Here is a 19,661-nt window from a genome sequence, read left to right as displayed (position 1 = left end):
TCATCCTACAGCAGGTGCACTTGCTCAACTATGGTGATAGCCATACTATTATAGTATTATTCATACTAGCCAGTATGAATATAGTATGAATATATAGTATTATTCATACTAGCCAGGTTCTGGAAACAACCTAGATGTCCCCGACTGAAGAACGGAGAAACAGAATGTGGTACATTTACACAATGGAGTGTCACTAAGCTGTTAAAGAAAATGGCATCATGAATTTACAGCAAGTGAATGCAACTGAGAAAAAAAAAGCTCACCCTAAGTGAGGTAGCCCAGATCCAGAATGACACAGATGGCAAACATTCACTTATAAGTGGATATTTTCTACTATGAAAATAATAACCAAGCTGTACTCCACAAGCCCAAACAAAGAGTGGTTAGGTAAAGAGGAGGGCTATAGGGGAGGACATGGGTCTCCTCCTAAAGGGGAAATTGAATAGTTTCTGTGAGTAGACAGGGGTTTGATGGGAACAGGTGTGGGAGGGATCAGTTGGGGAGGAGCTGTAGGGAGAAATGAAAAGACTGAAATGATATTAAAATAATCTGAAAAATTACCTTAAAAAGTTGAAACAGGATTGATGGCCCAATATTCTCCAGGGATTAGACATGTTCACTAAAGCACACCAGGTATTACTCACACCTTTTCTATATTCCTGTCAAGCACAGCTACTCCAGTTCGTCTGTGCTGGCTGACCAAGTGTAATTACAGTACCTACAGTAGTATAACCACAGTAATAACTACAGATCCTTATTAAGATTCTTGATTGCCTTGGTCTGTGAACCCACAAAAATAGTCATTTTGGACTTTTGTGGATCATCTAAAGTTGACTAGCCACTGCTAACACCAGCTACTGTCAAAGCAGGAAAGCTCACTCACCTTCTTCCCTCCCTGTCCCTTTCTGTGCTGTGCCTACAACAGCTTCAAAGGTGGTCAGTGACTTCAATTCTCACAAAGGTCCCTCTTGAATTCTACTCCCCCAGGCTGGGCAGTGGTGGTGAACGCCTTTAATCCCAGCACTTGGGAGGCAGAGGCAGGCAGATTTCTGAGTTCAAGGCCAGCCTGGTCTACAGAGTGAGTTGCAGGACAGCTAGGGCTACACAGAGAAACCCTGTCTTGGGGGGGGGGGGAGAATTCTACTCCCCCTAAAAAAGTGAGGGAGGTGGGAGGCCACTTCCTTCTCACTGACCAATCAGTGCCTAGCCTGGAAAGACTTGCAGAGGCTGCCTTCCAGGCACTGGAAAGGAGAGGTAGGATAAGGTGCCCAAAGCAAGGCTTAACTTCCTAGCATAAGGCAAGCCTGAGCTACAGAAGATATTGTTCCAAGCAGAAACAAATAATCAAGCACGTGAGAAAAAGGAATAAAAACGTTAATGACCCGGAGTCATTAGAGAACAGAAATAAATATGAGATTATAGCTGTGTTACATTATGGAAATGAAATTTAAAAAGTGATACCTACAATTGACTTCTTAAAAAAAGATATGTCTAGTTGAAAAGAAACATAGCTAAACAGAGTATAAAATAGAACAGGCCATTCCCTGGTAGATGAAACGGCATTACAAAAAATACTGTTTGGCCTTAACCCTCCTGTTCTATGGTTCCTGCTGAGACCTGTGTCCTGACACACACAGCTACAGCCAAATGTCTGGTGTCTCAACCCTCTGAACTGACTCTACTATGTCAACAAAGCTTGTACATCCCTAAGTGGAAATTCAACAATGCATGGGCTCAACACGACCTTCCCAAACTGGACACCCACCAATCTGGTCTGTTTTCATTCATATCCATGAACTACTTCATGCTGTGAAATTATAAAATACTACCCTGTCTGAATCAGGTCCTTCTTCATAGTGGAGACCCCTGCAGATGACTCCCTTAAAGGACAGTCGCTGAGCTAGCCATTGTCTGCTTTCCTTCACCCTGCAGCATTCACAGTCAGCTGTTGCTCCTGTTCTGGTCTGAAGACAGAAGCTATGCTCCACAGGCAAATCTTTTTCTGTTGCTGCAAAGACAGTTCATTACACGACTCAAAGGAGTAATTTTAAAACTCTGTTGAGATAGATCCCTCTAACGTAAGAATTTAATCAAGAGGTAAGGGAGGTCATTCCTTTGGGGAACAAGAGACTGGGATCAAGGTAACCTGAGTCAGTATAGCTTGACCCAGAAACATTTTTCTGAAAAGCAGAAAATGCAGCTGTTCTAGAATTACTATGACTTCTCAGGGAGAAATTACTTCACATACAATTAAAATATTAAGAGCAAAATAAACTTTCTTTAATACCTTGAATCCAACTGTTGTTTGTAGTGACATTTTGAGAATCCTGGAATTTTGGTTTCTTAAAAAAAGAAAACAAACACAGAAATATTATAAGAATGTGCTTTCATTTTAGTGCCAGATGTAGGGGTGTGAGGCTGCTTCTGACTGAAGCAGGGATGTGTAGCTGCTGACCAGGATTTTCTCGAGCAGAAGCATGGTTTTACCATCTACAGATTTCTGTGATTGTGACAAACTGAATTCCGAAAGCTTTTTGGAAGGTACAGAAATGTGAGGACCCAGAGAGGCAGGGTGGGACATGGTTGGAATTTTAGGAAGGTTAGTTGTAGTTTGTTAGTAGCTGTGGTCAGGCCAGTACTCTGCACAACAGTGTTTTTCCTTTTCAAATGGCTGTCCCCAGGTGTCATCGTGCTCATGTGGCAGAATTATGTCTTCCTCAAGAAGAAAACTGAATCTTTATGGCACCCGGGGCATTAATGTTGATTGTGACCCTGTAATGCCCCACTGAGCAGCTTATTAGAGGCCTGCTCTTGGATCTAGGGATGGGTCTAGTGGCTAGTTGTAAATCCGGACTGTTTCCTTTGTTATGGATCCATATTTCTGGACAATCCTGCTGAATCCTGCTAGGTGTACCCTAGCAATCTAATTTCTAAAGGCCTGGTTAGCATGACGCTTACCGATGGGGTGTTTTACAGGCAGCCCTCCCTCAGCTAAATTCTACTTGCTGTCACTATCTCCTAAGCACTAGTAAAACCTTTACATCATCAATTCTACTTTTTTACACCACAGCTCGATATTGGACGGCTACCCAACACATGAGATACGTTTTGCAAACTCCAAAAGAGTAAGTCTAAATGGATCGATCATACACGTTAAATGCTAAGAGCAGAACTTGTAAAAACTGGGGCTTTCACAGTTTGCCATTCTGCCAAAGATATCTCTACACACAAGGCACTGTTTCAAAAGCTCTGCGCAGATGGAGCCCCTGAGTGAGTTATTCAACAGCCGCCAGGATCCAGGGAGTGACTAGGAGGACACGGGACTTCACAGGGGGCAACATCTGGCCGCTCGTCCGCACCAGCCAGTCTAAGACCCACCACACCAGCTCCTGCTGCTCAGCCCCGTGCTCCTCCCTGTGGGTAGCAGTGGCCCTGTTCTCACCACGTAGCAACCTCGAGGCTTGCCTCTCAGGATCCAGCAGCAGGGCGCAGAGAACTTAACACAGAAACAATCTAACTTGCTCAGCTGCAGAGCCCGCCTCCTCCTCTGACTGGCAGGTTCTCCTGGAGCTCCTGAATGGCCAGTGAGCCTTGAGTGACATGAGCACGTCCATTAGGATTAGAGTGTGCTGAAGGGGCGGTTCCCAGCCCCGCCTTCCAGTCCCGGGCCAGACCCTTACCAAATGAACAGATTTCAGTAAACTCCTGCCTGTCCTGCAATAGCCTAACTGGCGGTCTTCCCACCCAGCTCTGGCGGGGACCTGCCACTCTCCACTCTAGATTTCACTGCTCAGCCGCGGGCTGCTCCTCCCCTTTGAGAGCAGTGCTCGAGCTCGCCAGGTCCCGCCTTCTGAGATTGCCTGAGCTCTCCTCTCAGCACTCAGTCGGCACTTCCCCTCCTTCCTCCCGGAATCAGGGTAAACAGCTTGCATAGCCCATTGCGCAACTTACTGTGCAGAACTGCGATCTGTCCCACAAGGGGAAGGGTGCCCTGCATATTAACAAAGAGAGATTTTAGGAAACAGGAGTTTTATTTTCTGGCTTCATGCTGGCCAGGTTCAGGTAAATTACAGCTACTTCTCACCTGGTAGGCACGAGACAACCCTGGGAGAAAAGCAGCAAACATATAAACACTGTGGAGCACTAATATTATTAGCGTGCACAGTTTCCTCAGTGGGAAGGCAGAAAAATAAAAACCACAGTAGTATTAGTGAAGGTTCTCTAGATAAACAGATCTGATAGAATTAATCTCTTCTATGTATATAGAATGTGGATTTATTTTTAATTGTTAGTATGGGAACTTTCCAATTCTTTATGAAGGCACTTAGTGCTATGAACTTTCTTTTTAACACTGCTTTCATTAATTTTTGTGTGTTTTGTGCCTTCATTTTCATTGAACTCTATTTAGTCTTTGATTTCTTTATTTCTTCCAAAGCTCATGCTTAGGTCCCGGCTAACTCTTTGAAAACAGAAGTTTTGCTCTCAGCAATGTTAAATACATACCATGGAGGAAACAAGCACATTTTCATATGTTGGCTTTCACTAGTTTGGTTTGTGGAATTACTTCTGTAATTCTTGCTCACTAAATTCCAAAAGAATGTTCTTATCACTCTTTAAGGAAAACTAATGTTTGAATAACTATTAAAATAATAGTATTGCATACATAATGTTATAGAGTATAGCTACATCAATTATATAATACATTAATCATATACAAATTGATATGTAAAAATTTTAAATGTTTTAACATGTTCTCCAAAGCAGAAGTGTTACCATCTAAGGTGGGTTACTTGATCAGAAGAAAACAAAGAGATATGTCACTTGTCTAAGACTATTACATTTTTATTCAGCTACAACTTAATGTCTTTATTGAAATTTAAACAAAACAAGTCAGCCTGTTTTTTACCCCATTTTTACTTTTTTTTTTTTCAGTATGACTCATTTGCAGAAAGCTCTCACACCATCCAAATAAAGTAACTTTCCAGCCAGGTGGTGGTGGTGGTGGTGGTGGTGGTGGTGGTGAGTTCCAGGACAGCCAGGGCTATACATAGAAATCCTGTCTAGAAAAAACTAAAAATAAATAAATAAAATAAAAAATAAAGTAACTTTCCGCATTTCTATACTATACTATAATAGCACATTGGCTTTTTATCTCTTTAACAACTCTTATTACAATAGCTCGATATTATCCTTCTCTGCATACCAACTTTTGAAAGTAATTTCTTCAGCCAAAATCTGTGTTCTTTCTGATTTTTTTATTGCTATCTGTAGTGTAGACAAGATGGCAGAAGCTCTCACACCCATCTGACAAATGAGAGTGCATTAAAGATTAAAATCAGATTAGAGAAAGGTGTTGGTTGATTGTCACTGTCCAGGGGTCCTGAGCCTGAAACCTTCTGGCCAGTACCATCTCCTGGGACATGAGAGATCAAATAATTCAGACATCTGAAGCCTTCCCAGATTTGTCCTTCCAACCTAGGGCCAGAGAGAGTCCTAGTCTGGGAAAGTAGTATTTAATAGCATTATCCGGTCTCCCAGAGCACATTCCATGGTGCAGGGTCCTTAGCTTGCATATTCTATAACACACTTAATGTCCAGTGCAGCCATCTCTACCTCATAGCTGGTACGTCCTGCAGCCAAAATTCAATCCAATGAAAACAGTAGCAACAATTAAAACAGAAAGAGGTCGTGAATCTGAAAGCAAGAACTAGTTCATGAAAAGTGATTTAAAAAATAAAAAAAAGAAACAAAACGTAAAGGGCATAAATGCTTCTAAGTATGGTGGAATAGAAAGTTTATTATAAATAAAATCAAAGCCAGGGCCATCTGTGACTGTCCGAAGTAGACATTATCCTGAGCCATTTGAAGAGAGGGAAGGTGGTGGGGGAGGGGGAGGAATAGGCAAGAGCCAGGCCAAGAGGTCAGGATGGCAAATTATAGATGAAAAGACCAGATAACCAAAAGGGCTGGAATATATCAAGAATCTGGGAGATGTCACATGGAGTTTATGGTCAGGTGACCTCTATGGTATTGGTCAGAGACCACATTGAATTCTAGGTCTTTTACCTTTAGACCCGCCCTCATGGTCACATGTACTTTAAAAAGAATTTCACACCTTCAGCTTTACTGTGCACCTAGAACTGGACTGATTGTTGCCTGGAAATCTTTTTCTCCACATTGTACTGTGTTTTAAAAATGCTGGCCATAAACTGCCTGGTATTAGACTCTGCCAGTCTAACCCAAAGCCAATCTGCACAAGTTTTCACTCTCGTCTCTTAGCATGGCTTATTTCCCTATCCCTGCAGGGAACCAGTCAGTAGAACTCTGACCCCCAAGAGACCTAGAATGCCTTGGACAGGAATCATTATCAAGAATAGAAAGCTTGGGAGTAGAAAATACCTCAAACCTAAGAGTACTGAAGTTTATTCCATAAAACCCAGGCTTCATTCCCAGTATATAAGGAAGCTCACTACAATCAGTAACTCAAAAGTTCCCAATGTTCTGACACAATCTTCTGGCCTCTCTGGTCAGCAAGCATGAAGGGGTACACAGACACTCATATTAATAAAAGCTGACTAAAATACTTGTGTGTGAGAGAGAGAAAGAGAAAGAGATGGAGAGACATAGAGAGATAAAGAGACAGAGAGACAAAGAGAGAATTAGTATCTTAAAACTAAAGGTTCAAGCTGGCATAGTAGTGCATTTTTTCAATCCCAGCACTCAGAAATGTCAAGTCGATTGTTTTTCCTAGAAACTGACAGAATACCTTGAAATGTTACTACGCTTTGAAAAATTAATCTAGCTTTTCAGTCCGTTGCTTCATACCAAGTAGTCTGGATTTGGTTCTCTTTAAAGATGCCAGTTAAGTATTTTGGTTGTTTGTTTGTTTGTTTTGTTATGTTTCATATTTGGAATATTGAAAAGATTTGGCTAGTTGAACAGAGGAACAACACTTTTTGTTAAGTGGCATGTTTTTGTTGACTGAAAGTATAAATATCTTATCACGCATAAGAAACTTTTAGAAAGCTATCTGTGTTTAGTTGGAATTTTATAGGTAGATCTATGAAAGTCTGTGCCGGTGATGGTATCTGAGGAGATAGGGCGGCAAGCTCAAATCCTTACAAAGAAACTCTTCATCTACACTAGAGTTTCATTTTCTTTCTTTGTCTTCCTTTTGTATGTTGCCATACTCATTAAGTTTAGCATTTGAACTAAGGCTGTCTCCCTTTGGGCTGGTGGGGACCTCCTTGGTTCCCCCCCTACCGTCCTATCCTCTAACTTAGCCAGATTCTTATCCAAATGGTGGGGAAATTTTCAGAATTTTCTTGCACACAGATTCCCAAAAGACCTGCATCATAGAGACAGTTTTCAAAATGATTAAAGCACTGAACCATGGCAGGCTAAGATGCAGTTCCCTCCACTCCATTTAAGACCTGAATCTCTTTGCTTTTCACTCTTGTTCCGATTGTAGACATACCTCTGAAAGCCAAGTGTGAATTACTTGTAAATTTAAAAATGAGAGATTTGCTTAAAATTTGTAAGCTACAGACAAAGCATTCAAATAACCGGGTAGAAATATTTGCAAAATTATTTGGCCTGTACTAACAATATATCTCAAGTTTAATAACCTAAATCAGTAATCAGTAGTCTAAACATATAAAAATTACAGGTAATATTTACTTCCTCACTTACTTACTTTGGATCAGATGTTAAGTGCTGAAGACAAAGAGAAACGTCAGAATTGAGGTGAGAAGAACTGAGCTGGGGGGGGGGGGAACTGAGCTGGGAAGTTTTTAATCAGAACACTTTTTAGACAGAACTGAGGTCAAGAAGAACTTAGAAGTATAGGCATAGCTTTCGGAGGAAAGGCATTGAGAGTGAGAGCGTTGTTGTGACTTCAGAAGAGGAGAGAGCAAGATTAGAAGGAGAATGCAGAGTGGAACAACTTGGAAACTGTACGTACCATAAAAAACTAAGAGTGCAGAATGCAGAAGGAAAGAGGAAAAAAGAAGACGCTGCAGAGAAGCGGCTGAAGAGAGCAGAGGAGCAGGCAGGCGTCTCCTTCCCAGGACAGGACAGGACAGGCCCTTTCTCAACAAGGCAGCCTTAGCCTTATTAAAAGGAACACGGCTTTTTTTTTTTTTTTTTTTTTACACAAATGTGGGTTTCATTTATTTAGCATCAAAAGGGTAGGAGCTTTTTCTTTCTCTATGTAATAAAGATTCCAGAATGAGTGAGTTCTTTCTGCACCAGTGTCTGGTCTTTTGTAATTGTCTTAACATGACGATTACATGTGTGTGTAAGTATGTAATTATCAGAACGCATGCAAGCTGGACCCAAATGATTTGGATGGAAATGTATACACGAACATGCATGAATATAAATATTCTGTATATGAACTTACTTGAGATTATGCGTATGTCTTAGTCAGGCTTTCATCAGGACCAAGGAGCAAGTTGGGGAGGAAAGGGTTAATTCAGCTCACACACTGTTGTTCATCACAAAAGGAAGTCAGGACTGGAACTCAAGCAGGTCAGGAAGCAGGAGCTGATGCAGAGGCCATGGAGGGATGTTTCTTACTGGCTTGCTTCCCCTGACTTGCTCAGCTTGCTCTCTTATAGAACCCAAGAACACCAGCCCAGGGATGGCTCCACCCACAAGGGGCCCTCCCCCTTGATTACTAATTGAGAAAATGCCTCACAGCTGGATCTCATGGAGGCACTTCCCCAACTGAAGCTCCTTTCTCTGTGATAACTCCAGCCTGTGTCAAGTTGACACACAAACCAGCCAGTACAGCATACTTGCTTATGTAAAAGTTTTTCCTTCTGCATTCTCTTCTCCTGGTTCAATAGAAGTTTACTGCTCCAAATTTCCTCCTAGTTCTACAAGCAAGAAGCATATGGACAAAAGGGAAAAGGCTCTAGCAATTAATTCTTTACTTAATCTCCTGCTGTTTTAGGATGAGGTGCTAAGTGCCTGAGACTGCAGTCTCTGATCTCAGAGGAACACAGAAGGCAGGTCAGCTACAACAGCATAGTAACTTAGACATAGATAAGAAAACTTTTTTACTATACAGCAACCATAAATATCTCGTAAGACAAAGTCTTACCCTCTGCCAATGCTCTTTCCCTCCCCTGCCTCAAGAAGAACCGACAAGAAAGAACCCCAACCACTCCCCACCAGGGCTGGGCCCCAGCAGGAGACCACAGGAAAAAATGTCTGAAATGAAACTAAAATCTTTTTGGAGTGACATTGCTATCAAACCAGGCGCACCCCCAACTGGTGGCCGGAAGCACCACGCCAACGTCTAGTCCATTCAGGGCTACATCAACAAGTCCAAACAGTCAGTCTAGCAAACTGAACAGCATTGTGTATCAGAAACAGTTCCAGTCAGCCCCCGCCGCAGTGACAATGGCACCGCCATTTGCTGCACAGTTTGTACCCAGAAGAGAGCTGTGGGAAGAGACTCAGCCACAAAACATTTGGTCCTAGGCGTTGGCAAAGCAGAGAACAGAGGTTGTTCAGTCCACGCAGCAGTTCTTCTCTGAACAGGAACAGAACAAACAGATAGAAGGCAAAGCCCAGAAAGTGGACAGTGATACAAATAAACCTGAAACGCTGAGCGACCCTCCTGGTACCTGTCAGGAAAATGTAGAACAAAAGCTACCCCCTGCACCCACCATTACCACCAAACCTGTTAGAACTGGACCAATCAAACCAAAACCAAAGAAACAAAATCATGAAGGCTGTGTTTTCTTGGTGGTAGGTGGTCAGGAAAAGCGAAGCCAGCGGCCACAGGGGTAAAGTGGTCGGTGACATTATCCTGTGAGACACACAAGAGGCATGAGCATTTCACACTGACAGAGCTGCTACACCAATCACAATGAGGCGCCACAGACTCGCACCTCCTGTGTAGCATTTGCATCTTTGGTTGGTTTATATACAAGTGTGTAAACAGTCTGTAAGTGCATTCAGTTTAGTCCCAAGGAGCAGGAAACAGCACAAGTAGGAGGGAAGTGATACCACAGAGCATCTCAGCTGCACACTGGGTGGTCCCGTTAATCCATCCGCTGTGGTTCTCCTGCTCCCTCGTGTTCTTTAGATGTGTCTACAGCATTTCTAGGCTGGAAAGTAAAATGATGCTAGCCGGTGCTGCATAGAGGAGACATTTTTTTATTAGGGCTGCTTGCTGTTTTTATAGCATGGTGATTTGGATGAACACAATAAAGTAGTAACTGATCTCCCCTTCTTCCTGGAAGAGTGAGCATATGATTAAATATTGATGACAGCATCCTCAAGTATATTCAGATGACCAACATATAGAAGCTTCTGCTTTTATTTAAAAGGATGCTGGGAGCCGGGTGGTGGTGGTGGTGGCGGCGCATACCTTTAATCACAGCACTTGGGAGGCAGAGGCAGGCGGATTTCTAAGTTCGAAGCCAGCCTGGTCTACAGAGTGAGTTCCAGGACAGCCAGGGCTATACAGAGAAACCCTGTCTTGAAAACAAACAAACAAACAAACAAAAACAAACAAGCAAAAAAAAAAAAAAAAACCCTAAAAGGATGCTGGGTTTGAAGCACTACTTGGCATCTCCTTCCTTGGAGGTCTCTCCAACCATTTTCACACAACGGATTTGATGATGTGTTGGTAAGGTGAGGTCTGGCCTGTCTCCACTAGGTCATCTTCCTATGAACCAGTGCTTATACGGTTTTGTTTTAGGGATATTTCATGTTTTAATCACAGTTTTTATCTGACATTCACAGAGAGAATGAATCCTTAGAACTGTGCTACTAGTGAAAAAAATCCTACCTAAGAGTGCCTTTCTTTACATAGCAGTGTCACAGCATCCTTTGGGACCTCTGCTGGAAAAGTGGAATCAAGTCTGAAATGATGCCTTTTAGATTGTATCCTCTAGTGTTATAGACGTAGGACAGTACTGTATCATACCTCTGTCCATGTAGAGTGGCTCGTACCTGCTTTAGGATGCGTAGGTAGCAGTGACCATGCTTTATCAGAGATGTTTTTAATGATGTTGCTCAGCATGTTTTCTGTCCAGATGATGATTGAGAAGCTAATTTAGACAAAAAATGATGCTAGGTACAAGAGTAACAGAACTGTGCTGTTTTCTGGGGTTTTGTTTTTTACTTTTGCTTTTTTTAATAGAGCATTCAGGATGTTTCTACAATTTTGTTCAAATGACTGCAGAACCTGGAAAAGTTGTTGCTGCTATTGATGCATAACATACTGCTATGGTAACTCTAGCTGTGCTGTCAACTTTGGAAAAAAGTATCCCAGTTTACTGTGTTGAGTTGGCATTGTACAGAAATGAACAGCCATATTGGTCTAGAAATGTTGAACTTAATTTTTTTCCATTTGTACAGGAGTAACGCACTGTATTAAGTATGTAAAGTCTTATCTACCTGGGTTTTGAATACAAAAACTAACAAAGTGTTCTCTAAATAATGAACATAGTATCTGTGTGAATTGTAGTAATAAAAGGGCACGTGTAAAGGAAAACCCTAGTGGGAAGGCAGTAGTGTCTATGGTGTGTGGAAGAAGAAGAGTGATAATGATTATAAATATGGGTAACCAACATTGATTGTAAGTTTTCATAGCTAACACAGATTACATGCTCAACCTGTTCCTGGGCCACAGTTGTTTGTTTCCTGGCTGATACTGATTTAGTAACATGGTTATTTTGTTCCAGAACTGACTTTTTCTTTCTTTCTTTCTTTCTTTCTTTCTTTCTTTCTTTCTTTCTTTCTTTCTTCTTTCTTTCTTTCTTTCTTTTTTTTTTTTTTTTTTTTTTTTTTTTTGAGACAGGGTTTCTCTGTGTAGCCCTGGCTGTCCTGGAACTCATTCTGTAGACCAGGCTGGCCTCAACTCAGAAATCCGACTGCCTCTGCCTCCCAAGTGCTGGGATTAAAGGCGTGCATCACCACCGCCCGGCCAGAACTGACTTATAAATGAGAAACTAGTTTTGGATTTTTTAAAAAATATATATTTATTTTTTTATTTATTTAATGTATGTGAGTACACTGTCACTGTCTTCAGACACAGAAGAGGGCATTGAATCCTATTACAGATGGTTGTGAGCCACCATGTGATTGCTGGGATTTGAACTCAGGACCTCTGGAAGAGCAGTCAGTGCTCTTAACCACTGAGCCATCTCTCCAGCCCTCTGGGTTTTTTTAAACTTTGGTGTAATATCCTAGCTTCTATTACAGCAGCCACAACAAATTCAGGAGTAAACACATTGCAGCTTCCAGTGAGGAGAGGCTTCCTATCTCTACACCGTCCAACCTAGAGGTTCAGCAGGTTCTGGAACCTGTGAGAACGACCAGGAAGGGCTGGCAGCTAACACTCATGAAGCTGGCTGATCAGTAGTAAGAATGTGAGAAAGAGCAGCAGGGCAGTTTGCCCACTTTTTATTCCACAAATACACCGTTGTGAGGCTTGGTATTTTCGTACTGCCTCATAGAGATTTCCCACAGAACCAAGAGCATGCTTTCTGTTTCCCCTCCTTCTTTTCTGCCTCTCTTCCTTTGTTCCTTCCTCAGTTTCTCTGATATTACACCTTAATGACTCCATTACTGTGAAGAGGAAAATATGTGTTGCAATACTTAATGACTCAATTATGTACTATTCATTACAGTTTCTGTAGATTGGAGATTCAGACAGGATCAACGAGGATGATCCATCTCTGCTCTGCAGGGTCAGGGGGTCTCAGAACTCATGAAAGGCAGAGTGGGATTGTTCAAGCCTCTTTTGCTCTATTGCCTTGTGGTTGGTACTGTCATCTAAAGGGACTTAAATCGCAGTTTCTGCCAGGATATTAATACTGATTCTTCACGTTGGCCCCAATTTTGCCACAGCATTGTGCCCAGAGTCCAAGAAACAGGAAATGAAACACAAAGAGACAAAGTGTAGTGTTGTTTTGTATTTGTAGTGTTGTGAAAAATTCAATAGTTTGCAGAGCTGACTTTGATTTAGTTCAAGGAAACAGCATAGTATTCAGTGTACCATGCATGGGTGTGGCTCATTACTTTAAAAAGTTAATTGCATTTTCCGGTCAAACTTAAACTTTAAAAACCTAAATATCAAGATAAGAACTTGTGTACCCTCTGGCCCAACTTTCACTGACTGCCAAGGAAGACATAACTGCAATTCTATGGCTAGTGAAGAATATGGAAGATCGTTGGTGGGATTCCACTGTACGGAAAAGGGAAGGCGTATCTTGTGTAAGAATAATGTAAACGGGAGAAAACATGGCACAAAGGCATTCTAGGTAAGAATCAAATAAAAGGGGGATGGAGAGATGGCTCAGCGGTTAAGAGCACTGACTGCTTTTCTGAAGGTCCTGAGTTCAAATCCCAGCAACCACATGGTGGCTCACAACCATCTGTAATGAGATCTTCTGCCCTTTTCTGGGTGTCCAAAGACAGCTTTAGTGTACTGTCAGTGTTCAGAATAAATAAATCTTTAAAAAAAAAAAAGGATCAAATAAAAGGAATTGGCAACCCAGCATGCTTCACAAATACCACAGATTACACATTTCTCTCTCTCTTTATGTTTTATTTTTACTTATTTATTTGCTTTTTCTTTGAGACAGCGTTTTTCTGTGTAGCCTTGGCTGTCCTGGAACTCACTCTGTAGACCAAGCTGGCCTTGAATTTAGAAATCCACCTTCCTCTGCCTCCCAAGTGCTGGGATTAAAGGCATGTGCCACCACTGCCCAGCAGATTACACATTTGACTCAGTGTCAACCTAACAGAATACACGCACTTGTGATGAGTACACCTGACAATGAGGTATTTGGAACACCATTGTATTACTTCTGGAGACATATCTAAACTCCATTGGCAACAGTACATTAAGTTACTTGAAGAACTCTGACATTTCTTGCTTCAATATAGCAGAACATACACTCTTAAGTAGAATGGAATTTTTAAGAACACAATGAAAACTATAGTATTTTCCCAATATGTAGCAGTTGGTTATAATGAAGATTGTCACAGAGATGCACTGTAACAACAGTGGAGACTGATTTCTGAGAGGCAAGGTCCCTAGAGACTTCATCTCAGGATTGCTTCTTGCAGCTGATATGCCTTTCATATTACTATTATAGCCTAAGGGTGCCTGGGCATTAGCTCACCCTATTGAGCAAATTTCCTGTAAATCATCACAAAGATAAAATTTCATGAATTAATACTGTTTGGAAGAAACAATGATTTTTATAGAACTCCTGATTTGACTCAAATAATTTTAGGAACAGAATTTCAAGAAATGGTTTTAGTTGTTTTGCCATAAAGATATAATAAAATTAGAATGAAGAACAGAATGTGCCCGCTCCTTATGAAATAGTTAGTAAAGGCTGAATAATAAGAAATACAATGAGCTTTCCCAATTACACCAAAAAGAAAAACGGGCTTAGGACAAATTTTTGATCAAGGAAAAACATTCATTCTAGGTCAGATCCAAGGGTGAAGCCACAGGTGTGCTCTATGATAAAGTAAGGCCGTGTAAAAACTTCTGCTTTGAATTTATAATGAGCATACAGAAGGAAACATTGCTTTGAATTTGTTATTGATATCCGTCTGTAACTCCCCTTCTATGTTACCTTTTATTTAAGAGGTAATTCTTTGTTACATAGAGAACTTTTTGTCTAAAAGTTATTTAAAAAAAAAGCTTATAACAATAAAGAAAGGCAGTGTAGGCAGAAGAAAAAAGTTACTGCTATAGAATGTGCTTATAAAGTTATTTAAGCATTCAAATTAGAATGACCAATAAACCTTACGAGTTGTGACTGAGTCTTAAACTTGATGCGCCTGAAATTCAAGCCTACCTTTTGTCTTAGGTCTCAGTTTTGTGTCTAGCCTAGAGTCCTTTCTCTCGTTGGGGGTTTGGGCCAGGCTGGCACTTGCAGAGCCTCTGCAGTTACTCTTGCCGCCACTAGATGGGGCGCTTGCTCCTTTTGCTCTTATCACTCAAGAGAATAAGTAGTTTGATTCTTAGGTGACGAGCGGGAATTGAGCTTGTTACTGTAGGATTGTTTCGTTCTGGTGTTAACTAGATTTATCTTGTTCATCTCAACACAACTGCAATTTCAAAAAAATATTTTTTGTTAGAATATTATAAATGCAAATTTTATTTCAGTGGCTTTTGATATGTTGAAAATAAGCGGAGGATTGATAGCCCATAGACTCCTTAAAGTAGTCATACACACAAGGTGATGCTACACACTGAAAGAGGTTAAGTGGGGTACCATGAATAAAATGTAACAATATCTAATGTAAAGTGTTTTTATGACTTGTTAGGATAAAATAGAGATATTTTCCACACTTCTGCAGGATTTGAGGCATTCTTTTAAGATAGTATGTATGATCATATGAGAATTCAACATGCAATTCATTTATACGCCAGCCCTCTGCCCAGTGCATAGAAGGGCAGAGGGACTTCATTATGTACAGTTTTAAGGAAAAATGTTTTTATTTGAGTTTTAAATGGCTTCTATTTGTGAAAAATAGGTGGAAGCTTAATTTCTTCTTATTTTAAGAATATTTGGCTTAATTCTGGTCACAAATGTTTCTTCATTTACACATATCTCTTTACACTTCTAAGATATTATTTATGATTTATTTTCCTTTGTGCTTTAAGTACATTTTTCCTCCTATGTTAAATTAATTTATTGTTTGATGCAGCAGTGTAGGGGAATATCAGGACAGGGAAGCAGGAGGGGGTTGATTGGGAAGCAGGGGGAGGGAAGAGGGCTTATGGGACTTTCTGGGAGGGGGGAACCAGGAAAGGGAAAAGTAAATAAAGAATATATCTACTAATAAAAGAAAAAGAAAAAAAAGAAATACATTGTTTATACCTTAATGTCCTAATTGGAGCCAATGCAGTGTGACAGAGAACTTATCCTGAATATTAATGTATCTTCTAGAATAGATTTATTGTTACTGTTTTTGTAATGGTCAGATATCCACAAAGCTGATATGTAATGTTCACATAAGGTTTTATTGCTTTGAAGACATCCTTTCACAACTATATATTTGTTCTAGTTTACAACACTATGTAGTTATAAAATGAATCAAAACTCTGGAACTATTCTGACATCCACCAATGAACTGTTTCCTTGGCCTGAGCTACGACTCCTCACTGTGGTTCCCACCCTCCACCGTGACTTTTTCATCCATGTAAATCTCACCTCTGAACTTCACTGCCTCTGAGAAGATTGAGGTCTTAGTCAGAGATGCCACACAGCTTCATCCTGTACACCAAAGTCCTAGAAATACAAATCCACCCTTTAGCCAGAGGAAGATTTGAGCTGAAAGAAACCAGGGAAAAAACTAAACAAAACACTGCATGTGTCCGGCTGCCCTGCTCATCAACAAATTGTACTGCTAGTTCCAGAGAAACCTACAGCTGGCCTCAGATAGTATGTGGTTACCAGATATCCAGGCTGTTAGTTGATGGATTTGAAGGATTTTTAAAAAGCACACATGAGGGTCTTGATGGTAAAACAAGGTAAGTGATTTATAATCTTTGTGATTCGTATGAGATATCTCTCTGGTCAAGAGCATGCTTCACCAGTCATGTAGGAAAAGTCAAATAAATAGGAGGACTCAGAAGTGAAAGTTCTACCATCCCTTAAGGATACTATAATAGAGATGAGGGAGGAGACAGAATATGGAGGCTTAAAAAATGGAGGGAAGATAATCAGATAACTATCTGTGACTGCCAGGCAGTGGTGGCACACGCCTTTAATCCCAGTGCTTGGGAGGCAGAGGCAGACGGATTTCTGAGTTCGAGGCCAGCCTGGTCTACAGAGTGAGTTCCAGGACAGCCAGGGCTACACAGAGAAACCCTGTCTCAAAAACCAAACCAAAACAAAAACTATCTGTGACTGATAGTGATGGGAAACGCAGAGGTAGAAAGAAGGAAGGCTTCTCAAAGGAGAGAACAATGGACCTGGAACCGGAAGAAAGTATGAGATGTGGGAAGAGAGGGACAAAAGAGTGTCTTCTTCTAGGAAACAAAATGAATCAAATCCAGGAGACAAAAACATGAAATAAACATGTTTAATGGATTAATGAATATGGTCTATTCAGTCAGCCCACACACACGGAACACCTGCTATAGGCCAAGTATTATTTTGGGTACCAAATGTAAATAGTGAGAAGTGATAAAAGATACAGCAAGGACAGGAGAATACATTTTAAAAAGCAAGGCAAACTATTAGAAGAACAAAACCAAGCCGGGTGATGGTGCCGCATGCCTTTAATCCCAGCGCTTGGGAGGCAGAGGCAGGAGGATTTCTGAATTAAGGCCAGCCTGGCCTATGGAGTGAATTCCAGGACAGCCTTGGCTACACAGAGAAACCCTGTCTCAAAAAAAACCAAAAAAAAAAAAAATTTAAAAAAAAAAGGAGGAGGAAGAGGAGGAGGAGGAGGAGGAGGAGGAGGAGACGGAGAAGGAGAAGAAGAAGAAGAAGAAGAAGAAGAAGAAGAAGAAGAAGAAGAAGAAGAAGAAGAAGAAGAAGAAGAAGAAGAAGAAGAAGAAGAAAACCAGAAGCTGCTACAATATAAAGAAAGTCAGTTAACAATTTGGATGAGTTGCAGAAAGTATCTGTTTGGTATATTTAAGCTGGTATATTTAAGGTGGTATATTTAAGCTGACATCTGAGTTTAAAGCAGGATAGAGATGGAGTCAAGGGGAAACAGTACACTCATGAGAACAACGTAAAAGAGCAAAGACTCCATCCTAGGTCTGACTAGGAGTCTCTGATGCTTAAGGATAGTGATCTGAGTGGAAAGGTATATTAGAAAATAATGAACCTTATAAGGAGGAGAGTCTTTTACTACAATGCAATAGAAGTCATTGGAAAATTCTGGTAAGATCTATGCTTTACAAAAATAACACATACTCTGGATGTATATAATAAAGACAAAAAAAAGTTGAAACAGAATAAGCATCTTGGGAAGTTATTGGAGTCATACAAGTAAAAAAAAAAAAATGATGCTAATTTGGGCCAGGCTGGCATCATTGCTTACAAAGTAAAGCCAGTTAATTTCCTCTTAATTTTGGAAGATAAGTTTATTAGTGAGGTTGAACACTATTTACTTATGGTTTGTGTGTGTGTGTGTGTGTGTGTGTGTCTGTGTTGTCTATGTTCCCTTTGTTTCATGTCTGTTGAGTGAATCCTTGCTTCGAAATTTTGACAATATCAGTCTATGTATTATTTATATCAGCCAGATATTAATAAGTATCACTGCATGCATTAAAAAAAATCTTTAGAGGAGGACTGATTGAGAAGAAGGGAGCCAATAATAGGAGAGGAATAAGAGGGGCTATGGGTGGGTACACATCAAACACAGAACAGTCAAAAAATCCTTTGGAAAGTAAAACAACACAGAGCAGATGTGAGGAAGCTGAGTGAACACCGAGTGGGTGATTGACAGGTCTATTGAATCTGGTTTTCTTCCCTGGAAAGTCCAGTGTCCCCTGAGGCCTCTGAGACCATCTTTCCTCTTCTATGTAGTCACTTGTCATCACTATAGATTCAATTCAGAGCTTGGTCATTGGGCCTAGCACGAGAAATAGGAAAAATGCACATTATCTGTGTCACCAAAACATTGTATAAGCCTGTAGGTGATTTTTACTGGTTTCATTTTCCCAAGTGAACAATGCTTCAGCCAAAGGGCATACACCTTTGGAATACCATTTCAGTCTCTGCGTTTGCGGTAATAGCTGGAGGAAGTCAAGACTATTACTGCTTACAAAGGTCAGTCAGTTCTGTCTCTCCTGGCTCATCTGATCTATCATGCAGAATAAATTATACTTTATACAATATATACTGTATATACATTGTATAACTTATACTGCAGGGTTAATCATCAGTTGCACAATGTCAACTGAATAGGTATATCTCTGTGTGGTTTTGTCTGCTTCTCTTTTATAAATCAAGAAACAGTTTTATTAGTTCTCTGAAAGACAGAAAATCACTACTTTGCATGTAGTGGAGTTAACATTGTTTAAGAGCAAAGAAAAAAATTCAGCTTTTTGCCTTTGTAGTATTTTGTGTTTTTGTAGCTTAATAGAGTCCAAATTTCACATTAGCAATTTTTTTTTCAGAAACTTGGAATTCTTTACATATACAGTACCTAGTACCAAATGCAATAAAACCCTGAGGCCCTATGATTCACAAACCTTTATAGTTAATTACTGATTTTCCTAGTCTCTAGGAAACAACCCAGGCAAAGATGGGTTTTCCCTGTTTTGATGGATCACTGTTCAAAGTCAACTTTTCAATCAGTATAATGTAGAGAGAATCTCTTGAGCACTGTTTAAAGCATTCTACTGTCAATAAAAAACCCTTTGGCCAATGAGCTGAGGCAGGAAATAGGAAGTGGGAGTTCCTGTGGAAGGAGAGGGGCATTGTGGGAAAGAGGCGTAGGAGACTTACTTGGTCAGAGAAGGAGACAGTTGTATAAACCTGAGTAACTAACCAGTAGAAGAACTTAGACTAGAATAAACTGGGTCATTGAGGTATGAGCTAGTCAAGGAACAGAGCCAAGATTATTGGCCTACGCATTTATTGATAATTAGTCTCAGAGTCATTGTTTCTGGGAACAAAGTGATCTTAGAGTAACAGTATAAG

The 19,661-nt window shown here is 40.5% G+C and overlaps 2 protein-coding genes across 5 annotated transcripts in view; both read right to left on the bottom strand.

The window, feature by feature from the left end:
• The window catches only part of LOC127673663 (zinc finger protein 431-like), a 37,269-nt gene extending 33,737 nt beyond the window's left edge, over positions 1-3,532 (bottom strand). Inside the window, exons 1-2 of one of the 2 annotated variants that reach the window (XM_052169455.1) lie at positions 3,443-3,532; positions 2,288-2,342 (exon numbers count right to left, since the gene is read on the bottom strand). In XM_052169455.1, coding sequence (XP_052025415.1) covers positions 2,288-2,317 — 30 coding nt within the window. In that variant the 5' untranslated portion in view covers positions 2,318-2,342; positions 3,443-3,532. The remainder of the gene's footprint in view (positions 1-2,287; positions 2,343-3,442) is intronic. The other variant, XM_052169457.1, reaches the window with a different exon arrangement.
• The window catches only part of LOC127673655 (zinc finger protein 431-like), an 826,992-nt gene that overhangs the window by 103,321 nt on the left and 704,010 nt on the right, over positions 1-19,661 (bottom strand). The gene's annotated exons all lie outside the window — the stretch shown is intronic.

The sequence above is a fragment of the Apodemus sylvaticus genome, chromosome 23, assembly GCF_947179515.1.
Source record: "Apodemus sylvaticus chromosome 23, mApoSyl1.1, whole genome shotgun sequence".
Classification (NCBI taxonomy): domain Eukaryota; kingdom Metazoa; phylum Chordata; class Mammalia; order Rodentia; family Muridae; genus Apodemus; species Apodemus sylvaticus.
Note: the sequence above shows the minus strand (reverse complement) of the source record. Positions and strands in the feature narration are given on the sequence as shown.